Consider the following 24,172-nt stretch of genomic DNA (forward strand, 5'->3'; position numbering starts at 1 on the left):
CTAGGCATTTGAATGTGCATGTGATCAGTTGCTTGATGTGTTTTAAGATACAGACCTGACAGTCTTGCAAGGCATTTATTTTTAATATGCTTGACAAATATCTTAGGAGGCCATATTTAAGTTCTAGCTACATTATGGCAGATTAGCTGTGGCTGATTTGCGTTCTGTTAGACCAGAACAATCTTTATCCCCCTGTCATGGTGCTGTGGGAAGCAGACCCTAGGCTCGGCTCTATCTGAAAAGGCTCCAGACTTCCCTGGCTAACGCTGGGAATGTCCCTCTAGGGTCCTTTAAGGAGGAGCTTTTTTGGTATTTTCACAGCAAATAGATGCATTGTGCTATTTGCTGTCTCACCAGCTCTGTAACCACACACACAGTAAGTAGGATGGTGAAAGAAGCAGCCCTGAAGAAACCAAGAGTGGGTCTTTAATGTTAAATAAAAGCGGACTGACTCAGAACAGAACTTGAATGGCCCTGCCTCGTGGTTCACTCCAGACTCCTCTACACTCCCCTTTTTTGCTTCCTCTCCGCACCTCATGCAAAGCATTACTGGAGAGTTACGAATTTAGCCGGGAACAGGACAACCAGATAAATGAAATTTGGCATTCAAACTTGTACCACATGCCTGGCTACGACGCACTTAATAGGGATATAAATGAATCAGTTTTGCCTGTCTCCTCTAAAAAGGAAGAGCAGAGCACATCTGAGCATGGGGTTTACTTCACATTTTCCTTGCTGGGAAGGAAAAGAAGGGAGCACGTTTCCCACGAAGTCCCAGCAGCCCTGAAAGCAAACCCTCGTAGGGAAGGGTGCCACAAGAAAGGCGGTGCTGACAGAGGGTCACTTCCAACCGTCTGTTGTGCGGTGCTTTGAACACGCCGACCCATATCCTCATTGTCACCCTAAGCTTCCTCTACCTCTTGTATCCACTCAGGTACCTCTTTTCTTTTATGCTGACCTTTGCTACTGTGTTTCTGCAAGGGGTCCTGGTTTGGGACTGAGGCTCCTAGGCCCAGCCTCCATCCAATAAATTATCTTCTGAACCTGTGGTTGGGGTGCTAGTGCTGCATACTACCTCATGGTGAGGCACAGCAGCAGCAACTCTGCCTCAGTTTCTCCAAAAGCATTTTCAACCTACTTCAGTGATGGCTGTGCTCGAGAGGGTTCATCCACTTTTAGGGCAAGGCTGTCCTCAAGTCAAAGTCTAACAGAAACACAAACTAAAAGACCCTTCAGCTCTGTTGGGATCCCCTCTTGCCCCCTTTCCTTCAGATGCATGCCCAGCTGCTGCAGCTTGCCTTCATGTCCACCAGTGGCTTCCTTGCAACTGGTTAACTTAGCAGCCTGTGCCAGACCTACCCCGAATCGAGACTAAAACAAGTGTTGTAAGACAGGCCTTTCCAAGCAATGGACATTCTGTTTCTGATCACCTCTCAGGAGCTCCATTAAACGGACAGGAAGGTGATTTATTACTAAGTATAAGGCAGGTGTCTAATGTCACTCTCTGTCTACCTCTGATCACCCCCGGGGAGCTCTCATACAGCATTACATCCAGGTGCTAAAAAAGGCCATCATTTAACCTGAAACCACTTGACCACCCTAGCAACCCTCTTTTTCTTTTTCTGCTTCTGGTTAGCTGTCACATTAAAAGACAGAAGCTCTGTATTTAAATTAACTTAATCTGCGGTATTAAATAATTCACATTGATTTAGGAAAGCTTTATTTCTAATGGGACTTTCAAGAAGGCAGAGTTAATATTAGACTAGGCCTTGGAGGGGGAACAGGCAGAGAAATGGACAGCAAAAGGTGAATGTAGAAATTAATTGTGTATCAATTATTAACACTACATTTATGGAACTGGTTCCTTTTTCTCCATCACAGACCTCTCTTCACTCACCCACCAGCCTCTGCCTTGGTATTAGCCAAGTTTCTTAACACCACTGCACCCAGATGAAACCTCTTTCTGTGCCAAGCTGCAAAAACGTGTTGCAAATAGGGCTGCAAGGCTCTTCCTGGAGCAGAGCTGGAGGCACCAGGTCCCAGTACGGAGACTCTTGGAAGCCCTGCTCCTGCCCCTCAACTGCGCAGATCCTTTCGTACGTGTATGCATCATACGTGTCCTTTCAGAGACACTGAGGAGGCTATGGTTTTATGCTTTGCCTTCTAATCACTGTAGTGTCATTAATCAGGGAGAAAAGGCCCTTGGAGACCAAGGGAATGGGACCTCAGAGTTGTCTGATGCACACGGCTGCTCGTTAATTGTAACACTGCAGTTGAACATCAGCTGCTTCGCACCAGAAACTCTCTCTGTCAGAGTGCCCTTCTGTTCAGCAGAGGGACCCAGCTCTGGCTTGTCTCCTCTTTAACCCAGAAAGCTCATCCCTTTCCTGAGTACCACTCCCATTTCTCCCAAAATGAGCATCAGACCTGCTCAGTCCCCCATCCTGAGCCCAGCCCTTCTGCAAACATGAACCTCCTACAGCCCTCCCAACCTGCTCCCCCATACAGGCACTAATCCCTAGAAGAGGTCTTCAACACCCTGGCCTTCTTCCTCAGGCAGAAATCCTACATTCCCCACTTCTAAGGTTACCATAGGAAGCCTCTATCCCAGCAATTCATGAGCTAGTGAGCGGAACAGAAAAGAGTGTTACAATGACAGGTCATCGCTAGGCTAGCAGCCAAGGACAGATCCAGGATTCTGGGTCACTTTGGGAGGATAAGTACCAGCACCTACTGGTTGTTTTCCTGTTCAGCTATGGCTGAGATGCCTGCTCTTCTCCTCTGGCACCAGGGCCCATGACTAGGTGCCATCCCAACAGCAAAGGTGTTCCTCAGGAAAAGGACATTTCACACCCATCACTAGAAAGGAAATACACAGCCATTTCCAGAGGAGATCTGCAGAGTAGGATGGAGCAAGTGTCCTGTTTGTTGGCCCCACATTGGAGGGAATATAATCTACTCTGTGCGTATGTGTGTGTGTGTGAGAGAGAGAGAGAGAGAGACAGAGAGACAGAGAGATTGTGCTCTCCAAAGACCAAAGGACCCATCGTTATAACACTTTTGTCACAGATTCAGAGCTGAGCAGAACAAAGGTTAAGAGAAAATATAGGTAATATGCTCTATAAACATGGCAGGGTGGTGGGGAACAAAAGAGAGGAAGAAACATTTAAGCAGGAGGGCCATGTTGGCACAAGAAAGAAGAGGTATAAACTGGTTGTGAATAAATGTGGGCTGAAAAATGGAGGTTCCCACCCATCAGAGTAGGAATAGCCTCCCCACAAGAGCAGTAGGAACAAGAAACAGAAATGCTTTTAAGATGGAGGCTGATAAGTTTATGAAAAGGATTATATGTCATGTGTGAGGGCTCATATGACAACAAAAAAAGCTGGTAGATCTGATTTCAGGCCTGCCCATCTCAGTGGGGCCCCGTTAAGAGAGTTTCTTCTAATAACCAGGAAGATGAAGTGAAGCTTAGCCTTGCTCACTGCAGCCGTCACATTGGTGCAGTGTTACAGTTCAATGTGATCTGGCTGTTATAGTCTGATGCTGTCAGACATCATCTGTTGTCAGAAGGAAAAGAATGCAGTTGTTTTCTTGCAGCCTGATTCTTCTCAGACTTTGATGTGAGCAGGGGGCAGGGGGACAGGACTTTTGGACTCCACTGCTGGAACGCCTGCTTAACCTGGGTTAAGTAACTTCCTAAGGCAGGGGTGGGCAAAATATGGCCCCATGGGCCTCATCCAGCCTGCCAGGCCATTCTATACAGCCCATGGGGTCCCTAAAAATTTTAGAAAATTAATTTTTATCTGCCCCTGGCTGCCTGTCAAAGTTGACAGGCGTCAGTGGCAGCAGGACCCAGGGGGAGTTGGCAGCAGGACCCAACAACTGGATAGTAAGGCCCACTAGGCTTCCCCCCCACCCCACACTCCCACTTCCAGGCTCCAACCTGAAGCCTCTGAGGCTTCTGGCCTGGCGACCCTTTGACTGTTCCCCACCCACCCTCCATCTGAGTGTAAAGTCAGATAAAACCAGATGGAGAGGTGGGGAGGTAGGGGTGGGGAACCACTGCAATCCGCCCAGCAGCCAGGAACCACATGGTGCTTGTCATGCTGGGCTGGAGCCAGAGCAGGAAGCAGCAGGTTGGGGGCCACGGAAAGTGCTGGAGGCATGGGGAGCAGTATGCAGAGCAGCTGGGGGCACTGCTGGATGTGGCAGTGGTGCGGGGACCAGCAGGGGGGTCACAGAAAGCAGCAGCAGCAGTATGGGGAGTGGAAGTGGTGATAGCTGGAAAGAGATGGCAGCAGTGGTGGGCAGGTGTGTGGGAGGGAAACCAGGGAATCAGCAGGCGAGTGGCAGCAATGGGCAGGAGAGTGGAGCTCGTGCCAGTGCCCAGGTGCCAACAGGGACCCAGGGTGGGTTGGCAGGAGCATGGAACCTGGGCGCAGGGTCTGCCTGGCTGCACTGCATGCGGCTTACACGCAGTCCGCAAGAGCCACACGTGATGGAGCCGGCATGTGGCCCTGTCTCTCTCCCCATTCCCCATCCCCCCATCATAACCCCACACCCTCCCACAGTCCCCACCCCAACCACATACCCCACACCCATCAACACCCTCCCACCATACCCACACCCCACCACACACACACACCCCTACATACCTACTCTTACTGTCCACACACAATATTCAGTAGGACTGTATTTTGAGCTATTATGCAAGCACCTCTAGATACATGTCGCAAACACATAAATAAGTACAAAAATATTTTAACATAAAATTAAAATAAGTTATAGTAGATGGGGTTTTTCTGTATATGATTTGGGTTTTTTTTCTGGTTTCCAGATTACAGCACCTTTTCTCCCAAAAGGAGTACTTCCGGCGGCAAGGGGGGGGGGACTTGCAGTGGCAAAAGTCATGCATTAGGGGGGTGGGATTTCCAATCCCAATATGCTGACAAGGTGGACGGGGCAATTGTCAAGGGGCAGGGCTACCCATGCGAACCTTGACTGCTTACCAAAACTCAGTAAGCAGCCTGCCGGTCAAAATAATTGCCCATCTCTGTCCTAATGCCTCAATTTACATCTTTGCAGAGTGAGAAAGGTAATATTTGTTTTGGTGAGGTCTAAGTAAAATTTGCAAAGTGATCCTCTGACACAAGGGGAACGGTTCTCATTGTGGCCAACCGCAGTGTAGGACTCCTTTTTCTGATTCCCCATGCCTAGAGGATCAGCCCCACTCTTTGGGAAATTGAGTTACCTCTAGATGTGCTCTGAGTGGGGACTCAGGCTCACATAAAGAGTGATCGTGCAAAAGCCCACCTAGCCTGGAATATACCTGTGACGATGCCAGCAGAGGGAGAAAGCACTAACATCAGGATTCCCTGCAGCCTTGTCACTCACTTGGAAACATGCTTTGCCTGACCTTAATTCCTCTGCCTGTCTGCCATGGGTTTTGGGCATGCCCCCTGGCCAGCATAGGCTAACGCTTCATCACTCCTTTGCTAGATCAGCGGAGCAGGCGGAGGTTCACCTCTTCCCCTCCCTTCCTCTCCCTCCTGGGGAAGCAACTGCTCCATTCAAAGTTTCTCCTCGCCTGGTTGCGTTCAAGAGCTGGAAACTCAACACTAATTAACGTGTCTGCAAATCCCACTTCGACTGGCAGGGCCTGAAATTCATTCACGGTCCCCTGAGTACAGTCAGATCTACAAGCTAGCCCTCTGGCTCCTTAAACCGTGCGGTTGGCAGATGCATATTTTAACAACACACATCTGTTGGCTATATAATCTCTTGTATTTGCCCTCCCTGCTTTGTGCTTTGATGAAAGACCAGAGGGAACTCTCCAGCGGTTACAGCCAAAGTGTTTGCTTTGCAATTTTGCTCGATTGCCATCTGATTTTATTTTTAAATTTCTCTGAGTCCTAATCAAGCTTTTACTTTATTTAATTAATGCCCCATCTTAGTTAAATAGATCATAAATTAGGAAGCTCTTCCATTAAAAATGTGCCAGGTAGCAAATGGTCCTCCAGTGGCTCACACGATTCTGCCCTGCTTAAGTCCTGCTACCAAATGGATAGATTGGTATATTTAACCTGGGGAGTATAAAGCTGCCTTTGCCCCCTGTTCCAGCTTGTGCCTCCTCCCCCATCTTTACTGCCTCCAGCCTGTTCCAGTCCATCAGAGGTGCTTGAGGTTTACAGAGAAGAGCTTGGGAAAAGGATAAGAATAGTATTAGGACATTTGTGCACAAAAGGACTCCGTGGAAAAGCAGGACAGGCACAACAATGGACTTTTTTGCCTTATCCTGACATTGGGCTGCTCTGCGAGTGGGGAAGCAGTGTGGCCACTGGCCTAAGTTAGAATAGCTAGAAGCTGCTCTGATTTGTAGCAGGGACCTAAGGGCTATAGATTGAAGTGGAGCTCAGCTGGGCTGTGGTACTGTGTGCTATGAGCCTCTCTTGGATGCCCATGAAGCCAAGAATCACATGTGTCTCATTCTTGCACCAGGGAAATTCCCCCCAGTATCCAATGGTGCCAGAGAAGGGTACAGTGATTACAGCAGGGGCCTGAATTAGCTCCATGTGCTCTATGTGCAATGCTGTGGGCCCTTGTCCCTCAACACAGCTCAAGGGTAGGGATGTGGATGGCTGTGACACACTGCATCCTACTACCTCCAGCTCCAGCTGTTGAAAAACAATCTTGTGAGTCCTAGGGGGTGTTACCCTGGGGCTCTAGCAAGGTGTCTTCTCTTCTCAATATCCCCTGAAGGGGGAGTGGCCTGACTTTGGTCTCTGTTACCCAGCTCTGAGTCAGTGGACCTCGTCGAGTCGCTCCAAGAACGACCCTATCACAAAGCTAATAAGCTAGGCCCAGGCCAGTGCATTCTCTATGATCCATGCCAGTGGGATCAAGAAACCCAGGATGTAGTCAGGGGCTCCCAGCTTGCCTGGGGCCTCACTTCATCACTTTGAGGTAAAGCTGGGGTTTCAAATAATGCAAAAGAAAATTTCCCTCCAGCCTTTACTTACACAAGAGCCTGACACTATTTGCTTCCCTATTCCACGTCAATCCAGTGGCATCTCTAGCACCATCTAGTGGAGGAAGCTGCCACTTTTCATCATTTAGCTCAATGGGTGCATCTACATGTGCTATCAGTGCGCTGGAATAAACTTTGGTGCAGTTCATAGTAGAGTTGATTGCTTCTGGACACACTGTTTACATGTGTGCCCAGGACTGCAGCCTGTTGAGCTGGGGTAGAGCAGCCCTGGCTGGCAGAGGGCCCCAGAGGTCAGTCCACTAGCCCAGAGGTGCTCCGGCCTGGCTCAACGTGCTTCAAAGGGGCTGGCTGTGGCACAAGGGTGCTAGAGCGTGAGGCTAGATAGCAGGCCCCTAGCCAGCAGGTCCATGTCCACATCTGTGTTTCAGTGAATTAAATAACTCCTCTGTAGGATAGTATTTGTCCTGACTGTACTATCCTATAGCAGAGTTAATCAGTTTACTGCAGCCTAATAGCACTGGATGTGTAGACGGTGATGGTTTACTGTGGAGCTAATTAGACAAGACTGCAGTAAAGCATGCATGTAGATGCACCCAACATGTGCTTCCAGATGTATCAGATCCAAGTTCACTCTCCAGAGATAAGCCAATACTGTTCACTTCCCCAAATGTTAGAGGGATCAAGTTTTGCTGCCATTTCTTCATGGGGAAGACTAACACACTACATGACTTATCTGGCCTACTCCCATCAACTGATGCAGCTCAGACAATGAACTCCAAATGATAGAATCATAGACAATAGGGATGGTAGGGTTCTCAAGAGGCCCTCCAGTCTTTCCCCTGCCCCAGGGCAGGATCAACAATAGCTGAACCATTCCTGACAGATGTCTGTCAAACCTGTTCCTAAAAAAACCTCTAGCAATGGAGATTCAACAGCCTTCTTCAGTAATATCTTCTCCAATTTATCAAGATCGTTTTGAATTTCAATCCTGTCCTCCAGACTACATGCAGCCTCTCTTTGTGTTGTATCATCTGCAAATGAATAAGGGTGCTCTCTACTCCACCATCCAAGTCACTAGTGAACCTATAGAATAGTAGGAGATCCAGGACAGCCCCTTGGAGAATCCAGCTTGATACTTTCTTCCCTTTGACAGCCAATCACTGATAACTTTTCATGACTGATAATTATACCGGCAACTAAAAGCTCACAAAGAGAGGCTCACAATCTACAGAATTAATCAAAAAGTGCAAACTTTTGAATGATTTTGTTTGTCAAATAAAACAAAAGGAATAACAATCTGTTCATGGATATATCAAAAGGAGAAGAAGGGGGAAAATAAAGAGGCTGTTTTTTGTTGGCTCAATCATAAAGTACTAGCTACTCACTCTGCTGCGGGTGTTTCAAATGTGAGTCTCTTTTGGTGGCTTCTCTTGTAGACTGACTGAAGCCCTGCATGCTTAATTGGCTTGACAGCATTGGGGGTAGGGAGTAGTATGATGGTTTGACAGAGCATATCCTTCTGCTTGTAAGTCTATGTATTAACAATCACCCTATGCCCCCAGAAGTACCACCGGACTGCAACACAGCATGCACCTATGATTCAAAAGGCGTTGCTCTCCCATGCCTGTCACTATGGACCCAGTGAGCACCCAAGGTGCTAGGACCCTGTAACTGGAGGTGCTACAAAGCCCTGATGATCTAGGGTCATGAAAGACCCCAAGACCTGTTTTTGCAGGAATAGCAGACTGTTGTCCTGGTATGCATTCAATTAGGGGTGTTACATTGTGTCACCATAAACTGTGTGGCTCCTGTTGGATAAAAGACTTGACTTCTAGTCCTAACCTGCATGTTGTGTGATGTGCACCGTTAAACAGCTTTTGTGCTCCGCCTCAGAATTGGACGTATTTAGACAGGAATTAAGTGATTCACACATGGGTAAAGTTTGGAAAGACTTTGAGAAGCGCTGGGGTGAAAGATGCTATATGTGTACATTATTACTCAATGCATGGATGCAGAAGTCCTGTGATTTGTGCCTGTCAGTAATACACGTGTATGTTACTGGCAGGGGAAGGGAGAGGTAACATACCTCACAAATAGATATTTCAGTGGAATGACAAAGAAATACTTTCCTTCACCCTCTCTGGGAATAAAGCTTTTACCCCAGAAGTGAACGGGCATAAATGATACTAACAGACTCCCCTGGCTGAGTGCTTCGACTTCCAAAGTTATGGAAGGCTCCATTCCACTACATTTAACCGTGTAGATTTAAAAACTATGTGACAAAATCTTAAATAATTAAAATATGGTGTAGCTCTTCATCTGAGCTGGGGAACTAGAGACATCAGACCTAGGAAGCTGTGTCAGACACGAGGGACAGTCGCTATAAAAAATGACTGTATTTGGGGATTTTCTTGGAGTGGTCCATGCATAGCCTGAGTGCAGACCAAGATGGCACAAGCCATCTGAGGCAGCAGCACCAGGCTGAGGTTGGGGAGGGTGTAGGCAGAGGCATTTTCAGGGGGCAGAATGGTTCACAAAGCAGGAAGCTAGAGTTGAAACAGAAGCCAACGAAAAAGATTTACTGTTGAACTCTGCCAATGATTGCCAACCTCATCCCCACCAGCAATCAGAGGAAAGGCTGGCCAGTACCACATGACATAGGTTCGGGGTCATCAGACACTCAGAGCTAAGATGGGGTGTTGACAAATGGTTTCCCTGAATATTGTGAGCCTTGTACACACAGCTGGAGATGAGTTATGGTTCCTCCCCCTGCATGTGTGGAACCTGCAGTCTCAGCATGAGACGGGGGGCAGCTGACATGCTGGACTCAATATAACATAATAACTCAGGCTTCAATTAAGCCTCAGCACCATGCCAGAATGGATGGAAGACAAAGAAAATGTTTGGACACATCATCTCCCAGAAGCAAAGCCAGAGAGCCAAGTAGCTCTCGCTGGTGGCACAAAATACCTTTGAAAATTATCTTCTCTTCCTCCCTTATTTAGGGATTTAATTTACTTCCAGTGACTTGTGTGCTTTGTAGGGTTAAGACCTCTATTAGCGAGGCACACAGAACATCAAAGAACAAGGCCCTACAGCTTTAGAGCAACGTCATGCCTTATTTACAGGAGCTGCTCAGAGGAGAATCAAAGATGCAAGGTGAGGTGTCATTTACTCACCTAAGAGGCCTTCAAGCAAACTGTGGCTCTCCACTGGCTGTCAGCAACTGAGGGCCTGGGACATCCAGACTGATTCCACCCCCCAGGGGACACTACTGTAGTAGCCAGCTGATTACAGGTGATGTGGAAACCTTTCCACTGCAGAAAATGCAAGGATCATTAGGGTTCATGGGCATTTCATTGCAAAGTAGGGTCCCCACATAATAGGGAAGGTGGCTGGAAGAGTTCTGGAGCAGACCCATGGCCCTTTGTCATTGTACAGAGTTATATATAGTTTGTGGACACAGGCTGCTGGTTATTTGTACAGCGGTATAGTTTTATAGTGGCCATGTGCACTGTTTTATTGGATTGCATCCCTGAGAAACAGCCGCAGCAGAATTGCCACCTTCTATAAATGCAGCAAAAGCCCCTGTAAATACAGAGAAATCATTGCCCCTGAAGGGAATTGCTTGGCCTCATTACCAGTCCCTACACGGTGCTGGGGTTGGTATCAATGCCACCAGCAGTGAGACATACAATTGCTTCTCTGGCTCCAATGCCTGCACTCTACCCGCAGACAGCATGCTATGCTTTGTTTTGTTTGGTTTTTCTTAATCAGAGTCACACGATATACCCGTGCCCTGCTGGTTTTGTATGAATGTACTAATGGCTCCTTCCTTAGGCAAGTCCAAGCAATAAAGCCCCTTGGAGTGCAACATGAACTCTGAAGCAAAATGCACAGCAATAAACTTTCTGGGCAACCTTCTCACCCCGAACCTTAGGGTAACTTTCTCCCAGCTTTTAGAGACTGCTGGGTTAAAACTTATTATTAATATACTCCCAGGCTCCAGCTCCAATCTTTTATAATCTCATTATGATTATTCATCTCTTGGATCAGAGAAAAGGGGATCTGAAGGGAAATGCATATCTGGAGGCTAGCAGAGTGAATCTGCTAGGTCGGCAGTGGATGAAATGTGTGTGTGTGTGTGTGTGTACTGATATATGTAGGTGGCAGTGTGGGCGCACACACACGGTCTGAGTCAGCACTTGCACTGCTCAAATATTTATTCTGGAGGGTTAGGGAACAGGAAGCCCTGCAAGGCACTAAAACCATGTTATATGGCTGGAGCTGTCAGTCTGGAATCAGAGAACTTCCACCCCAGAGTGGAGCTGTGGGTGTAAGAGCCTGGCTTTCTTGAGGCTAAACTAGTCTTGGCTTTTCACCTGGCTGGTCTTGTCTGGCTTCCTGTATTCTCTCTGGGAGCACAACCAGCTTCAGAGCCTAGTACTGTATCAGTACTTTGTGCACCTGTATTAAGCTGGAGAAAGAGAGCTACTTTGCGTCTCTGACCCCAGATTTTAGGCTATTATGGATGCAGAGAGAAGGGAAAACCATCCCCAGTAAGTATCTGCCTACACTAAAGTATGCCAAGGAGATAAGGCAAGCAGCTTGTTTCCACTAAAATTTACCTCTCTCTGCCGTATGAACTTTAAATGCTGTGTTGCACTATATGAAATCATAGATCTTAAAACAAGCATTTTTTAAAAACAGCAACAGCATATTATAGAGATTAACAAATAACCTTCTGCACAGATCAAGTCCCAACTTTGCTTCTCTTGTTTATCAGAGACGGCACCCTTTACTAGCACGCTGAGACATCTAATGGCTGAGTACTATACTGCAAGCTAACAGACTGTAACCCTAGGGTGTCAATGGGGCTGGGCCAATCCCATTTAGATGTCTGGTATTCACTGCACCATACCTAATGAACAATATTTTAGGGCCTTTTTTTCCTGAAAAATTCAACCATTTTTTTCCCCCTGTAAAAATATGGGGAAGTAGGATGGAAAGGGGTGGGGGGGAACCAAATAGTTTTCCTTTCCACCAAAAAAGCCAAACCAAAACAGAAAGTCTTGTAAAAATAAATGACACAAAAAATCATTTCACTTACATTTTTCTGCAGAAATCCTCATGCACAGGTCCTCAGAAGTTAAAGCAGAAGTTCCTATTCCTAACCCAAGGGGCAGTCTAGGATCAGGTATGCAGACTCAGGCTGTTTGCTCTTGTTCTGCTTCTACCACTAGCCTGTGGCTAGCAGCTAGAGTAGGCTGCTTTCCTGCCTGGCTTTCAATCACAGCTGTCAAGCTGCCCAGTTTTCTCTTTCCAACCAACCAGTGCCTTAGCTGTTGCATCCAGCCTGATGCCCTGATAACATGCATTCTCTGGCTCTTCCCCAGCCCCACGTCTCCCAACCTGGGATACTACTGTTTTCCTGCTTGTTATGTGGCCCTCTACAGGCTGGTTGTTAATCAATAAGGAGCCTCAGAGCAAGTTTTCCTGCAATATTGTTACACTCTCTATCAATCAAATCAGCATCATTTACACTGCCCTTAACACTTGGCATTTCTATAGGGTTCGCTATGTCAGGAACTCGCAGTACAACTCTGACACTGCCCAGTGCTATTACACATATTCTACAAAGGAGTAAGTTTTGATACTTAGATTTTGCCCTGGCTTTCAGCTGTGTAACCCCACTGTATCTGGCCCAGAGAAGTTATATCCAATATTTTCAAACTGGAACTAAGTGCCTTCTTCCATATTTCAGCACCTACGTGAGCGGTCTGGTTTTCAGAGATTATGATCACCAACTGCTCCTGGTAATTGCACCGGAGTTTGAAATTTCTGTCCTTAGTGAGTTGCCCAAGAGCATCTGTCAGTGCAAAATTTGACTCCTGACCTGTGCTCTAAGCTTCAGCTCCAGTGACTGAGGTAACCTGCCACATTCCCTCCACTCACTGAACTGTCATTCAGGGAAACTATATCTGTCTCATCATGGAGCAGCCTGCAGAGCCCACTTAGTTCAGAAATAAAGCAGGCCAGCTGAGTCTGCATGACGATTTAAAAACCAGAAACATCTGCACAGCTGGTGGCATTACACTTTGGTAACTACTTGAAGTTTCTATCCATTTCCCAGTACAAATATGCTCTTTGTTTCCCTAATGTACAGTATATTGTACCTATAGCTCAATGTGCTGAATAGTGTAACTGGCTGTTAAGAACCAGATCTCCCTCTGAATATAAGGGACTGCCAGAGACAGCTGCTCATTATATACCTACCAATTCCCCCTACCAAGAGCTGGACAAAATGCAGCCTGCAGAATCTCTATGTATAGCCCATGGCTACCTTCACTGTCATTCCCGGGTGATAACACAATGAAGGATGTGTGGTATCTTAATACAAAGATGCTTGAACTCTGGTCCACGGGCCACTAATGATTCATCCTTCTGAGGAGTGAAATACCCATCATTCTTCCCCAGTCAACCTCAAATTCCCCAAGAACATCTGCCTTAGTACATGTAAATCCCATGCTGTTTCTGAAAGGAGTTTGTTTCTAGTGTGCTATAACTTTAATTTGTTTAAAAAAAAAAAACACGCTGCAAAATGCAAGTTGCTGAACATCCTAGGTAAATGTACCAATTAGCAAGTACCATGTATATTCACATAAACATTAACCACCCTCTATTCCATAACCCCAAAGATAATAATGATTTCCCTTTGATCCATAAAAACATCTTCCTGCTCAATCAACATTTCACAGTAGCTCAGAGTTCTGGCATATGCCCGTGCACCCTGGGACTGAATTAGTTTTGGCATCTTTATGTCTAATTAAATAACATATTATTTCTTTTGTATGTCTTCAGCAACATATTATTATTTTACAACACAAGAAGGAGGTGTAGATTAGGGAGGGGAAGGCGATGTAGCTTGCACAGAGTGACAGTAAGCAGAGCAGGAGGATGGGACTTGAATGACATGGCTGTGTTACTTTCCCCATTCATCTGCAGATTTCTTTCATGTCGAAGCGTATGCCAGAACTCCAAGCTAATGCACAATGTTGACTGAGCAGGAAGATGTTTTTATGGATCAAAGGGAAATCATTATTATCCTTGGGGTTACCCAATGTGTGGAATAGATGCTGGCTGCTGTTTATGTGAAAATATATGGTACTCAGTGGTTTCTATTTATGGCAGAAGATGTGTTTTATGGGAATTATAATCTACGAAACAGAGCTCAGTTTTTCTGCATAGACAGACTCTGCTGACCCACACGTTCAGCAATAACTGTTTGTTTTGTTGATAATTGTTTTTCTGCTGTTCAGTTATAGCAGGAGCAAATAAAAACATTTACCAACCCCCTTTTTTGAATGAAAAACCACCTTTCCTATTTCAAAGCTAAAAACACACATTCAAAAAGGCTGGTGTTTTGAAAACTGAAACTATTTACCAAATACCAAATGTGAAAATCTCTACAAGTTTTAGAAAAGGAAAAATGTTGTTCCTTTAAAAAAGTTTTAGAGGAATTACTCTAAGGCCTGGTTCACACTAGACAGTTTTATGAGGAGCCTGCCTTTTGTTGGTCCATTCTGGCAAGCATCTATACTTAATCTTGAAACCTGCCAATAAAACTGCCACTTTTACCAGCACAGTTATTCCCCTTTCCAGCGCAAGATACACCCCCCTGTATACAGTGCACTGGCACAATTCCAGGGTGAATGCATAAGACTGTACCAGTAAGAAGTCTTTTAGCTACAATCTCTCAATACAGCTTTCCCTCCTGTCTTTCTGTGGGAGCATGTGTGAAAAAAATATTAACTTGGTGGGGAGGGCCCAAGGAAAAAGAACACCTGGAGTCAGCCCTGAGAAATTTTTTTCTTGCTTCAAATGGTTGAAAGCTTATAACCCCGATCCAGCAGCATAAACAAACGGTTTACCAAAAAACCTCCCAAAAAACAAAACAAAAAAAATCTATCTAAAGAGCCACAAAGTATATCTCAAGGAAGAAAACACAATAACCTCCCCAGTGTGCTCATGCTAGAGGAGAGGAAGACATACCGAGAACAGTCAACCGGGCTGGTCTGGATCGGATGGCCGCTTGAATAGCTTGGCACTCATACATGGCGTCATCTTGGAGATCCGCTCTGAGGATTTTCAGGTGATGCTCCCCAGATAAATGGTCTCCGACAACCAAATAGCGTGGATAGCCTGTAGGAAAATATAAGCAGAGCTGCAGTTACACACTAACAGACAGAAAATGAGGAGTTTAAAGTGAAGAACTGGGTTTCCAGGCTTCATTCAGCAAGCTGACCATGGCCAGGTATCACGTTCTATGATTTTCCTGAATCACCCTGCCAGCCAGATCAGGTGTGTGTTATTAACCCCATCCCAAGAGTATAATGGATTCAAAATCAGTCTGTCCTGAGTCCACTATTGCTCAACATCATGAGTGATTTGGATAATGGGATTGAGTGCACATGTAGCAAGTGTGTGGATGATGCCAAGCTGGGTAGAGCTGCAGACACTCTGGAAGACATGAATAGGAACAAGAATGACCTGCATAGACTGGAAAAATGGACTGGCCCTTAGTCAATCAGATGAGTTTCAACAAGAAAAAATGTAAAGTCTTGCATTGGGATGGAATAATTGCCTGCACAAATACAGACTGGGGAATGATTGGTTTGACTGCAGTACTACAGAGAAGGACCTGGGGGATACAGCACACCAGGGGTGTCAAGCTCATTCAGCCTCATGGGTCAGATGAAGGTTGCTGAACCAAGTTGTTGGGTCAGACTGGGCTGTGCTGGAGCCAGCGTGTAGGATCAGGCTGGCAGAACACCATGTGCAGTGAACACCCTGTGCAGGCCCCATGTCCTGGGTGCAGCTCCTGTGGCACCATGTCCAGCCCCGCACACTGCTTCAACGTAAACCCAGGAGTGGGGCTGGTGCATGCTACATGTGGCATGTAGGCTGAACTGGCCACATGGGCTGCACATGATCCAGGGGCTGGCATCGGGCACATGCTACATGCGGTGGTCCTGTGCACTGGCTCTGGCATAGCCCATCCAAACCAGCCCCTAAGGCAACACAAAGAGCCGGTCTGGCATGGGTGCAGCATGTAGGACATGCCTTGTGCTAGCCTTTTGGACCACATGCAGCACTCATGATGCTGGATCCAGCCTGCACACCAGTCTAGGGTTTGTCTGAGACCCATGAGCTGGATCACATGGCTCCCCAGGCTGCTTCCAGCTTGTTGGCCAGATGTTTGACCATGACCCTTTCAGTGGGCCATAAGGTGAATAGGAGCCAACAGTGTCCTCGTGTTGCAAAAAAAAGCCAACAGCACCCTGGGTTGTCACTTGCAAATCAAGGGAAATTACTCATCCACTCTATTCAGCACTGATGAGGCCTCACCCTGGGTATTATGTCCAGTTTTGGGCTCCACACATCAAGAAAGATGTGAACAGGTTGGAAAGAGAACAGCAAAAATCATTAGGGGCCTGGGAAGCATGATTCATGAGGAAGAGCTGAAAGAACTAGGGTTATTTAGTCTGGAAAAGAATAGACTGAGGGGAGATTTGATAACAGCTTTCAAATACCTGAAGGTTGATGATAGAGAGGATAGAGATGAGTTTTTCTCTGGGGTTGTAGGCAACGTTCCCTCTAAAGAGCAGTGGTCCGTGAGCGCACTGCCTCGGTCCGGCGTGGGACACTTACTGAAGGGAGCTGAGGGCTGGGCCTGGGGGCTGGCACAGGCTCTGCTGGCTCTGGGGAACTGCTCCGCTCCCCCGATTTGCCTCGGGGAGCGAGAAGGCACGTGGCGTCATGGCTTGGGAGTGGAGCACTTCCCCGGAGCTGGCGGAGCCCACGCCAGCCCCCAGCAAATGTCCCTGCCTTGCCTCACCTCGGGGAAGAGGACACTGCTCTGCCGGCTCCACCAGCTCCGGGGAAGTGCTCCAGTCTCCAGCCCTGACACCATGTGCCTCCTCGCTCCCCGAGGTGATGAAGGGGAGTGGAGCAGTTCCCTGGACCCGCCAGAGCCTGCGCCAGGCCCCTGCCCCACCTAGCCTTGCCTCGCCTCGGAGCTTACCTTCAGCTCCTCTCCCAGTGTGTGACCTTGAAAAGGCTGTGCGCAGCCAGACTTTTAGTTGTGCGTAGCTGCGCACACGCACCTTAGAGGGAACCTTGGCTGTAGGGGACAGGATTGAGAGTGATGGCTTCAAGTGCAACAGAGGACATTTAGGTTGGAGAGCATGAGGGTGGTCAAGCATTGTAATAGGTGAACTAGAGAAGTTGTGAAATCTCCATTCTTGGAAATTTTCAAAAGCAGGTTGGACAGACACTTGGCTGGGATGATTTAGTCTGGGACAATATTTTCTTGAGCATAGTGCTGGACTAGAGGACCTTGTCCAGCACCTCCTTTCCAGCTCTACTTTCCTATGATCCTAAGATTTAGGAGAACCAGAGAAAGATCTTACGGGATCCTAAAAGTTCAAGAAGGAATGCAGACTAAGGAATATAAAGGAAACCCCAGTAAAGGGGTGAAAGCTAAGAAATAATGGATTGCTTCAGTTGTGTTGTCAGAGTACTGTATACAAAGTCTCACTGGCAGATTATCAGCTTTTCAAAGATCACACCTAACACGTCTCTGACCCCAAAGGTCGGTGCTGTGAAGTGAAACAGTGCATGCTGAAGCCTGTAGCCACATTCCTATAATAAAGATGCAGGTGATCTCATGCACTCTGGCCTCTGTGTTTAGTTAGATAGATGGAACTTGATTTTGCCTCACAAAGTTTCTGTAAACCTGAAATGAAACTCTACATGTGAATGACTATGAACGGTTCAGACCTGGAGCCTCCTGTGTCTGTAACAGGCAGTCCTGTTCCATGGTACTTCCCATTTGCTGCTTTTGCCACAACTTTTGCATTGGTTTGAAAACTCACATTACTACCTGCTTTCAAAATAAGCAATGCTGCTAGAAAACCTACTATTCCATGTTCTGCCACTGACCTGTTATGTGACTTAGTTCATTAACGTAGCTAATGAGCTCAGACAGTAGGCAATGAAAGTATAAAGCAGTGAATTAAACCTATAAACCTGATTCAATACAGCTCTCACATCTTCAGTTTAAGCCCATGAATAGCCTGGCTATTTTCAATAGAACTATCCATGTGCCTAGAAGCCTTGCTGGATAAAGACCTGCTAGGGTCTTAGGAGTATCAGTTGCCCACATCATTTTGTAAGCCACCTGAATGGTGATGTAGAAAAGGATGCCATCACCCTGCCTTTCCCCTAGCCTGGTGATTAATGCACTGTGTAGCACAGGCAACTTGGCACTCTCGCATGTTTTTGTTGTTTTGCAAGCTATCAACAGCAGGATTTGCTCTCCTGAACCGCAAGAAATACAAATGATGGGTTTGTTTGTGTTTAGCTAATTAGATGACTAGCTGAGCTGGTATCACTCAAGCTGGCAGTTTCTCTTACTAAAGCAGACCCAGCTCTGTTAATTGTTCAAGTCGTTCACATGAGCCACATACTTCAATGGGCTTGTTGTTACCAGTTCATCTTGCAAGATCTTGTAGGTAAAGATGGATTCTTCATCGTATGTAGTAATGTATGGAATACAGCTTTCACATCCTGTACTTTTAAAGAGTGGATTGCTTACTGAAGCAAAGCTGAGAGAAGAATAGCAATCCCAAAAAGGAATCCACTTTTAGAGGGTACCACAGAGCATCCGCGAAACCTGGAGTCTGTTCTTCTAACTCTCGGCAGATTTTTCAGACATAATCACTGATTTTGCATGCTCTAGTGGAGACATCTAGGGTCTGATTTTCAGAGGTGTTTAGCACTGATAACTTCCCTTGGCAGCAGTGAATAGTGTGGGTCCTCAGGCCTTCTGAGAATCAGATCTTAAGTTGCCTCATAAAAAAGCATTGCTCAAAACCAGGTGCTTTTATTGTGTTCTCTAGAGTGAAATGATTTCAACCTTATCATATGGATCAGGGTTCATAATACAATGATGGCAATGGCAAGCACAACGTATTTCAATAGGCAATAGCTGAACCTGCCTTCTACATTTCATCAATGCTAGCCAGTTTTTTAAAATTTGCATGTCTATTTCTGATAACATTTGTACAACAGCCAAAGCTGGTGAATTATATCTTTATTTTCATTCAGTAGTGGCTTACAAAGGTGCAGTGAATTACAACAGCACGTCAGGAAAATTATTTCCTTCCCATAGCCAAGCCAAGTAAGTTCGCTTTGGGGTGTGAGGAATGGACAAAGCTCACTGCATTATGTCCAAAATTAAAAAGCACTTAGTTTTGTGCTTAATTTTTAAGTTGTACATAATGTCACTGGTAGTTAAACAGTTCAACATGTATTTAAAGTTAAACATTTGTTGAAGCGCTATGCTGAACTGGAGTCTCACATGCTGAACTGTCAGAGGTAGAAGCAAACAATAGGTGAAAAGTGCATTACATGTTTTTGCTAAAACAATAAAATGTCCATATTCATGGAAGAAGGGAAGCATTTTGGTTAATTTTTTGGGGGGGAGGGCAGGGAGGCAGGCTCTCTATTATTATTTTTTTCAGTTTGGTGTATACAATAGAAACCCCCACAAGTCTGTGAAACATTTCACCAAACAGCAAATCTGTTTCATTTTCAGCAAAACATCCAAAATAAAGTACAATTCTTGGCAAGCTCTTGTCTGCTGTCAGGAAACTCAATCATCTGTGTGTGATTAAATAATAGGGGTAAGAGAAATTATTTTCATCAGATAATACATATGTAAGAAAATGCAGTTTAGGGGAACCAGAATAATTTGTGAGCTTGAACTGAATTCAGCATTTAAAAGAAATATTTGGAAAATATTTGGAAAATGGTTCATTTCAACATGTTCATAATATTTCATTTTTTTGACCTAAACTTAAAAGGGGGAGGGAGGAAAAAGGCTGAATAATCAAAAAAATTAAAAATAAATGTTTTGTTTTGTTTGAAAACAAACTTTTTTGGGGGGGGAGGGAGGGTTGAACCCATGTTTTCAGTTCAGACCCTAATCAAGCCTTTATTTTGCTGTTCTGATTCAGCTCTAGTCTCACACATCTATAAATGATACCAGTCGATGAGTAACTGGATGCATCTATAGGAGATGCTAACTGTGCAGTAGCCTAATAACACTGGACAGTCGCGTGCTGGGCAAAACCCATGCTAATACGCCACTGCACAGTAGTATTAGGCTACTGATCAATCGGTTAGAGTCTGAAAAAACCTGTGCGCTGAATTACTGCACATTAATTTAGTACTTGCTTATCCAAGTACCAAACGTAATGTGCAGTAATTATGGTGCATAAATGAATGTGCAGGCGCACCCACTGAATAGCACAGAAAAGAACTTGTCCATGCAGTGCGCTTTCCCCATTCTGGAACCCCTCTCCCTTTTCTGTCTGCGGAGTTTGCAGAGTTACCCATCTCTGTGCTGTCACCCAGTTGAATAAAACAAGCTCGAGGAATCTCAAAAGACTTACTCGAGAGATCCCGGCCTACTCCTAGGGCAAGTCCATCTTTAATCCACAGCACGATGCCGTTGTACTCAGGGATCGCACACAGCAGGGTCACAGGCTGCCCAGCTATTACCACCTGATCTTGAGGCTGCTGAGTAAAGGAAGACGCTTGACCTGGAGAAAGGGAAAGAGATACAAGAAACAGGGAGAGGGTTACATGCTGCACCTGAAACACTACAAGAAAATGTTATGTTTATAATGCAGTGCGGAGAATCATGAACCAATATTCTGAGGTGCTGCTGTATAGACCTTTCCACCACCCGGAGCTACAGTCTGTGCGTCTTACCTGGGTGATTACTAATTCTCCCCTGAAACCCCAGGCAGAGTTCAGCAAGGTTCAATTCTTTATTGAGGGAAAAATCTATGAAATAGGTGCCCAGTGTTTCCTCCTAGCCTGTTTTATTTGTGCACATCCTGTACACTCTGAACAGAGCTAGCAGGTGCAGTACAAAGGAGTTGCACGGGTATTGCCATTCCCTCAACTCCAGCCCTGATGCATTTTCTCATCATAGTCATTCTAGCAATATGACCCATCAGCTCTGGCCTGCAAAGCCCCAGTCAAAGACCTGTGTACCACTTACATGTCATATCAACCCTATTTTGAAGAATTCAATGGTATGCTTTGTACTGGCAATGTGCACAGGGGAGAATTTTGCCTCATCCTAACATAGTTTAGTCAACACATGGTGCTTATCAAAACAGATGCTCTTACCTACTTGAGCATTCAGAGTTCTTGCTGAAAGTGTTTTCAACAGCCCGCTCACTCTAGATACTGTGAAGTTTGTTTTGTTTTTACTATAGCTGAATGCATTTAGCTCTACATTTTAAGATGTTCCCACTACTTATAAGTGTTTTTCTCAAGACACTTGAGCATGGTTTTATAAGCTGCCACGCATCTAACATCCAACTACAGTGTATAGGATCTGAGGGTCATTGAGTGCCCAGCGTCTCTGAAGATTACTCGTTTGGACACCCCAAAAATGGAGGCAGCCAAAATAAAGGTGAATTAAAAAATCTGGACCTTCACCAGTTTGACTGTGCTCATCTCCCAATGAATCAGTAATGTGCATTTCCATACTACTGTTGCCATAATAATCCCAGAGATTTTACAACAGTGAAGGCTGTCATCATTATGTTGAGACATCCGCTACTTTTTGCACATTTGTGGATTGTTGCTGAAGTTCTTCTAATGGGATTTAGTAATTCAAGTAGAGATGTTATTTGAATTAAAAACTGAAAAATCCCTTCAGTTCTTTATGACTTAAGGGAAAAAACTTTTGAACCAAACAGAGAAAAAACAAACCCAGTAACCATGCCCATGCACATTTTTCAGCATAATGGTACAATGCCTAAATTTGTGCTGGGAAATAACTCACAGAAGGTTGAATTGAAATAATCCACCAGCAGGCAGCATGTGGCTAGTTCTGGTTGAGCAGGGCTGGGCAAAATATGACACGTGTAGGCCAGATCCAGCCTGCCAAGTGATTGTTTCTAGCTCACAGCAGGTTCCTCAGCCCCTCCTGGATCAGGCATGGGGGGCAGCCTGGGCTGTGGCATGTGTGGCCAGTTCCAGTGCCCCTGGGCACACAGCGGGGCTGGGGCAGTGCAGCAGATGGACTCAGCCTCCTGGCAACCCCAGCAGTGGCAGCTCCTTCTGGCTGCCACTGCTAGTGTCACCGCCACCTCCAGACCCTGTTCACCCTGCACCCACTGCTGGGGGCACAGGATGGAGTAGGCGGGCAGGTGGGGTCTCCATGAAGACTGGCCAGGAACCCTGTGGGCAGGGCGTGCTCTGCTGGGAGGATGGGATGGAGCTGCGGGCGGGCGGGAGCAGTCTGGGAGCAGAAGCGGGTGTAGGATGGGTGGGTTGGGACCGGGTCTGGGATGGGGATCAAGAGGTGGTGACAGTGAAAGGCCATGTGGGGAACACACTGCTGCTCTGACCCAGGTCCTGGCCCCATGCTATCAGTACCCGGAGATCCTGGCCCTGGCCCCCCCTGCCCATCCCACTCCTGGACGCTGCTCCCCACTCATCTGTGGCCCCATCCTATCTGCCCGGCTGAGTGCGCCCTGTCTTCAGAGGTGTTGGCTGGTCTGGAAACCCTGCTTGCCCACCCACCTGCTCTGTCCAGTGCCCCTAGCCATGGATGTGGGCAGCTGGGCCTGGGTCAGATAGGATCTACTGCCTCCCCACCCCCTTCCGCTGTGCTGTGGTGGGTCAGCACTATGCCAGCTCCCACAGCCTGCAACAGCTCACCAAAACTCCTGAAGTGGCCCTCCAGCCCAAATAATTGCCTACCCCTGTGCTTGAGGAACAGCGCTTCAGCTGAAATTAGTGGGATGAGTGGGAGAGAAAAAGCTAATTACCAATTCACAAGTTAAACGCAACTGAAACATTTCTTCTGAACATGCACCATTGGCATCTGCTCAGATTTCAGCTGTCTAATGAGGCCTTGCCCAGTTTGTGGCATCACCAGGAGGCAGAGAAAACTGCACTTATTCTCCCTACTCAGCCTGACGAGAGCTGCGGATGCTGCTGGGATAATATACACATGGGAAACTATAAGTGCATCATTAGAGAACTTGACAGTGTCCCTTCATATTTGCAGATAAAAGCAAAACTGCTCAATTATCATGGCAGTGTTGGCTACCCTTTTGCCTAATATTAGGGGACCCTTATCCTCTTTGCTGCTGAGACCTCTAGAGCTAAAAGCATAGGAAGTCCTATCCAGAGACACATCTTCCTTTTCCTTTTCCTCCCCCTTGCTTTCCTTGGAGGCGCAATAGAAGTTGAAATGAAAATGGCAACCAGGGGAGACAATCTGTTTCCACTTGGTCGTCTAAGTGGTCCTTAGGTCTAATAGCTTAGACAACCAAATAAAAGTAAGATCTAGAGCACCAAATGGTAATAGACTATCACCCTTTGTTTTGACATTTTCTAAGCTCAAGTTGTTAGAATTTCTTGTTCCTATTTCAAAAGTGTATGGTCTTGTCCTGATTAAAACCAAATTTTCTCTATTTTTCCAAAAGAGAAACTGTGTTTTTCAATTAACTCTATTGCTAAATGCAGGATCAGATTTGGAGTAATCTTGCAGTTCAGTTGTCTGCATCAGAATGCACTTGATTCTAGTTTCATCTATACGAGAAAGGTAAGAATTAGAAAACAGTTCTGAAAAAAATGACTCTAACCCAAAATATCCATACATATTTTTGATCCATTACTGAAAGGATCTTTTGTATGCTAGGTGTGTGTTCATGTGGGTGTGCATGGGTTTGTTTGAGTGCATATACATTAGGGCTATGCAAAGCTTTGGGTGGTGATTCGATTTGGAGGAGATTTGCATCAATTCTGATGCTGAATCTCTGAATTGGAATTGAATCAGGGGACCAATTAAAAGGTCCGAATCAATTCAAAGCTCTACGAATCTTCAGAAAAGATTCAGAGAGCTTTGATGATTCGGGCAGTCCCTGGTGGCTGCAGCAGGGAGCTGGACCTGGACTCGGAGCTGGTAAGTACTAGAGGCAGGGGAGGGGGAGGCTGGAGGAGTGGGGAGGGGACCATGGGGGGACCCTTGCCAGGCACCATCCCCTGCCTGCTCCCCTAGTCCCCCCTGAACCCTGCCCA

General features: G+C 46.2%; 1 protein-coding gene across 3 annotated transcripts in view; it reads right to left on the reverse strand.

The window, feature by feature from the left end:
- Positions 1-24,172, reverse strand: part of KIRREL3 (kin of IRRE like 3 (Drosophila)) — a 367,287-nt gene that overhangs the window by 283,114 nt on the left and 60,001 nt on the right. For all 3 annotated transcript variants that reach the window (XM_019546971.1, XM_019546970.1, XM_019546972.1), the window contains exons 2-3: positions 20,512-20,661; positions 15,044-15,193 (exon numbers count right to left, since the gene is read on the reverse strand). In XM_019546971.1, the coding sequence (XP_019402516.1) occupies positions 15,044-15,193; positions 20,512-20,661 (300 nt within the window). The remainder of the gene's footprint in view (positions 1-15,043; positions 15,194-20,511; positions 20,662-24,172) is intronic.

The sequence above is a fragment of the Crocodylus porosus genome, unplaced genomic scaffold, assembly GCF_001723895.1.
Source record: "Crocodylus porosus isolate Cpor-Errol unplaced genomic scaffold, CroPor_comp1, whole genome shotgun sequence".
NCBI classification, from domain to species: Eukaryota; Metazoa; Chordata; order Crocodylia; family Crocodylidae; genus Crocodylus; species Crocodylus porosus.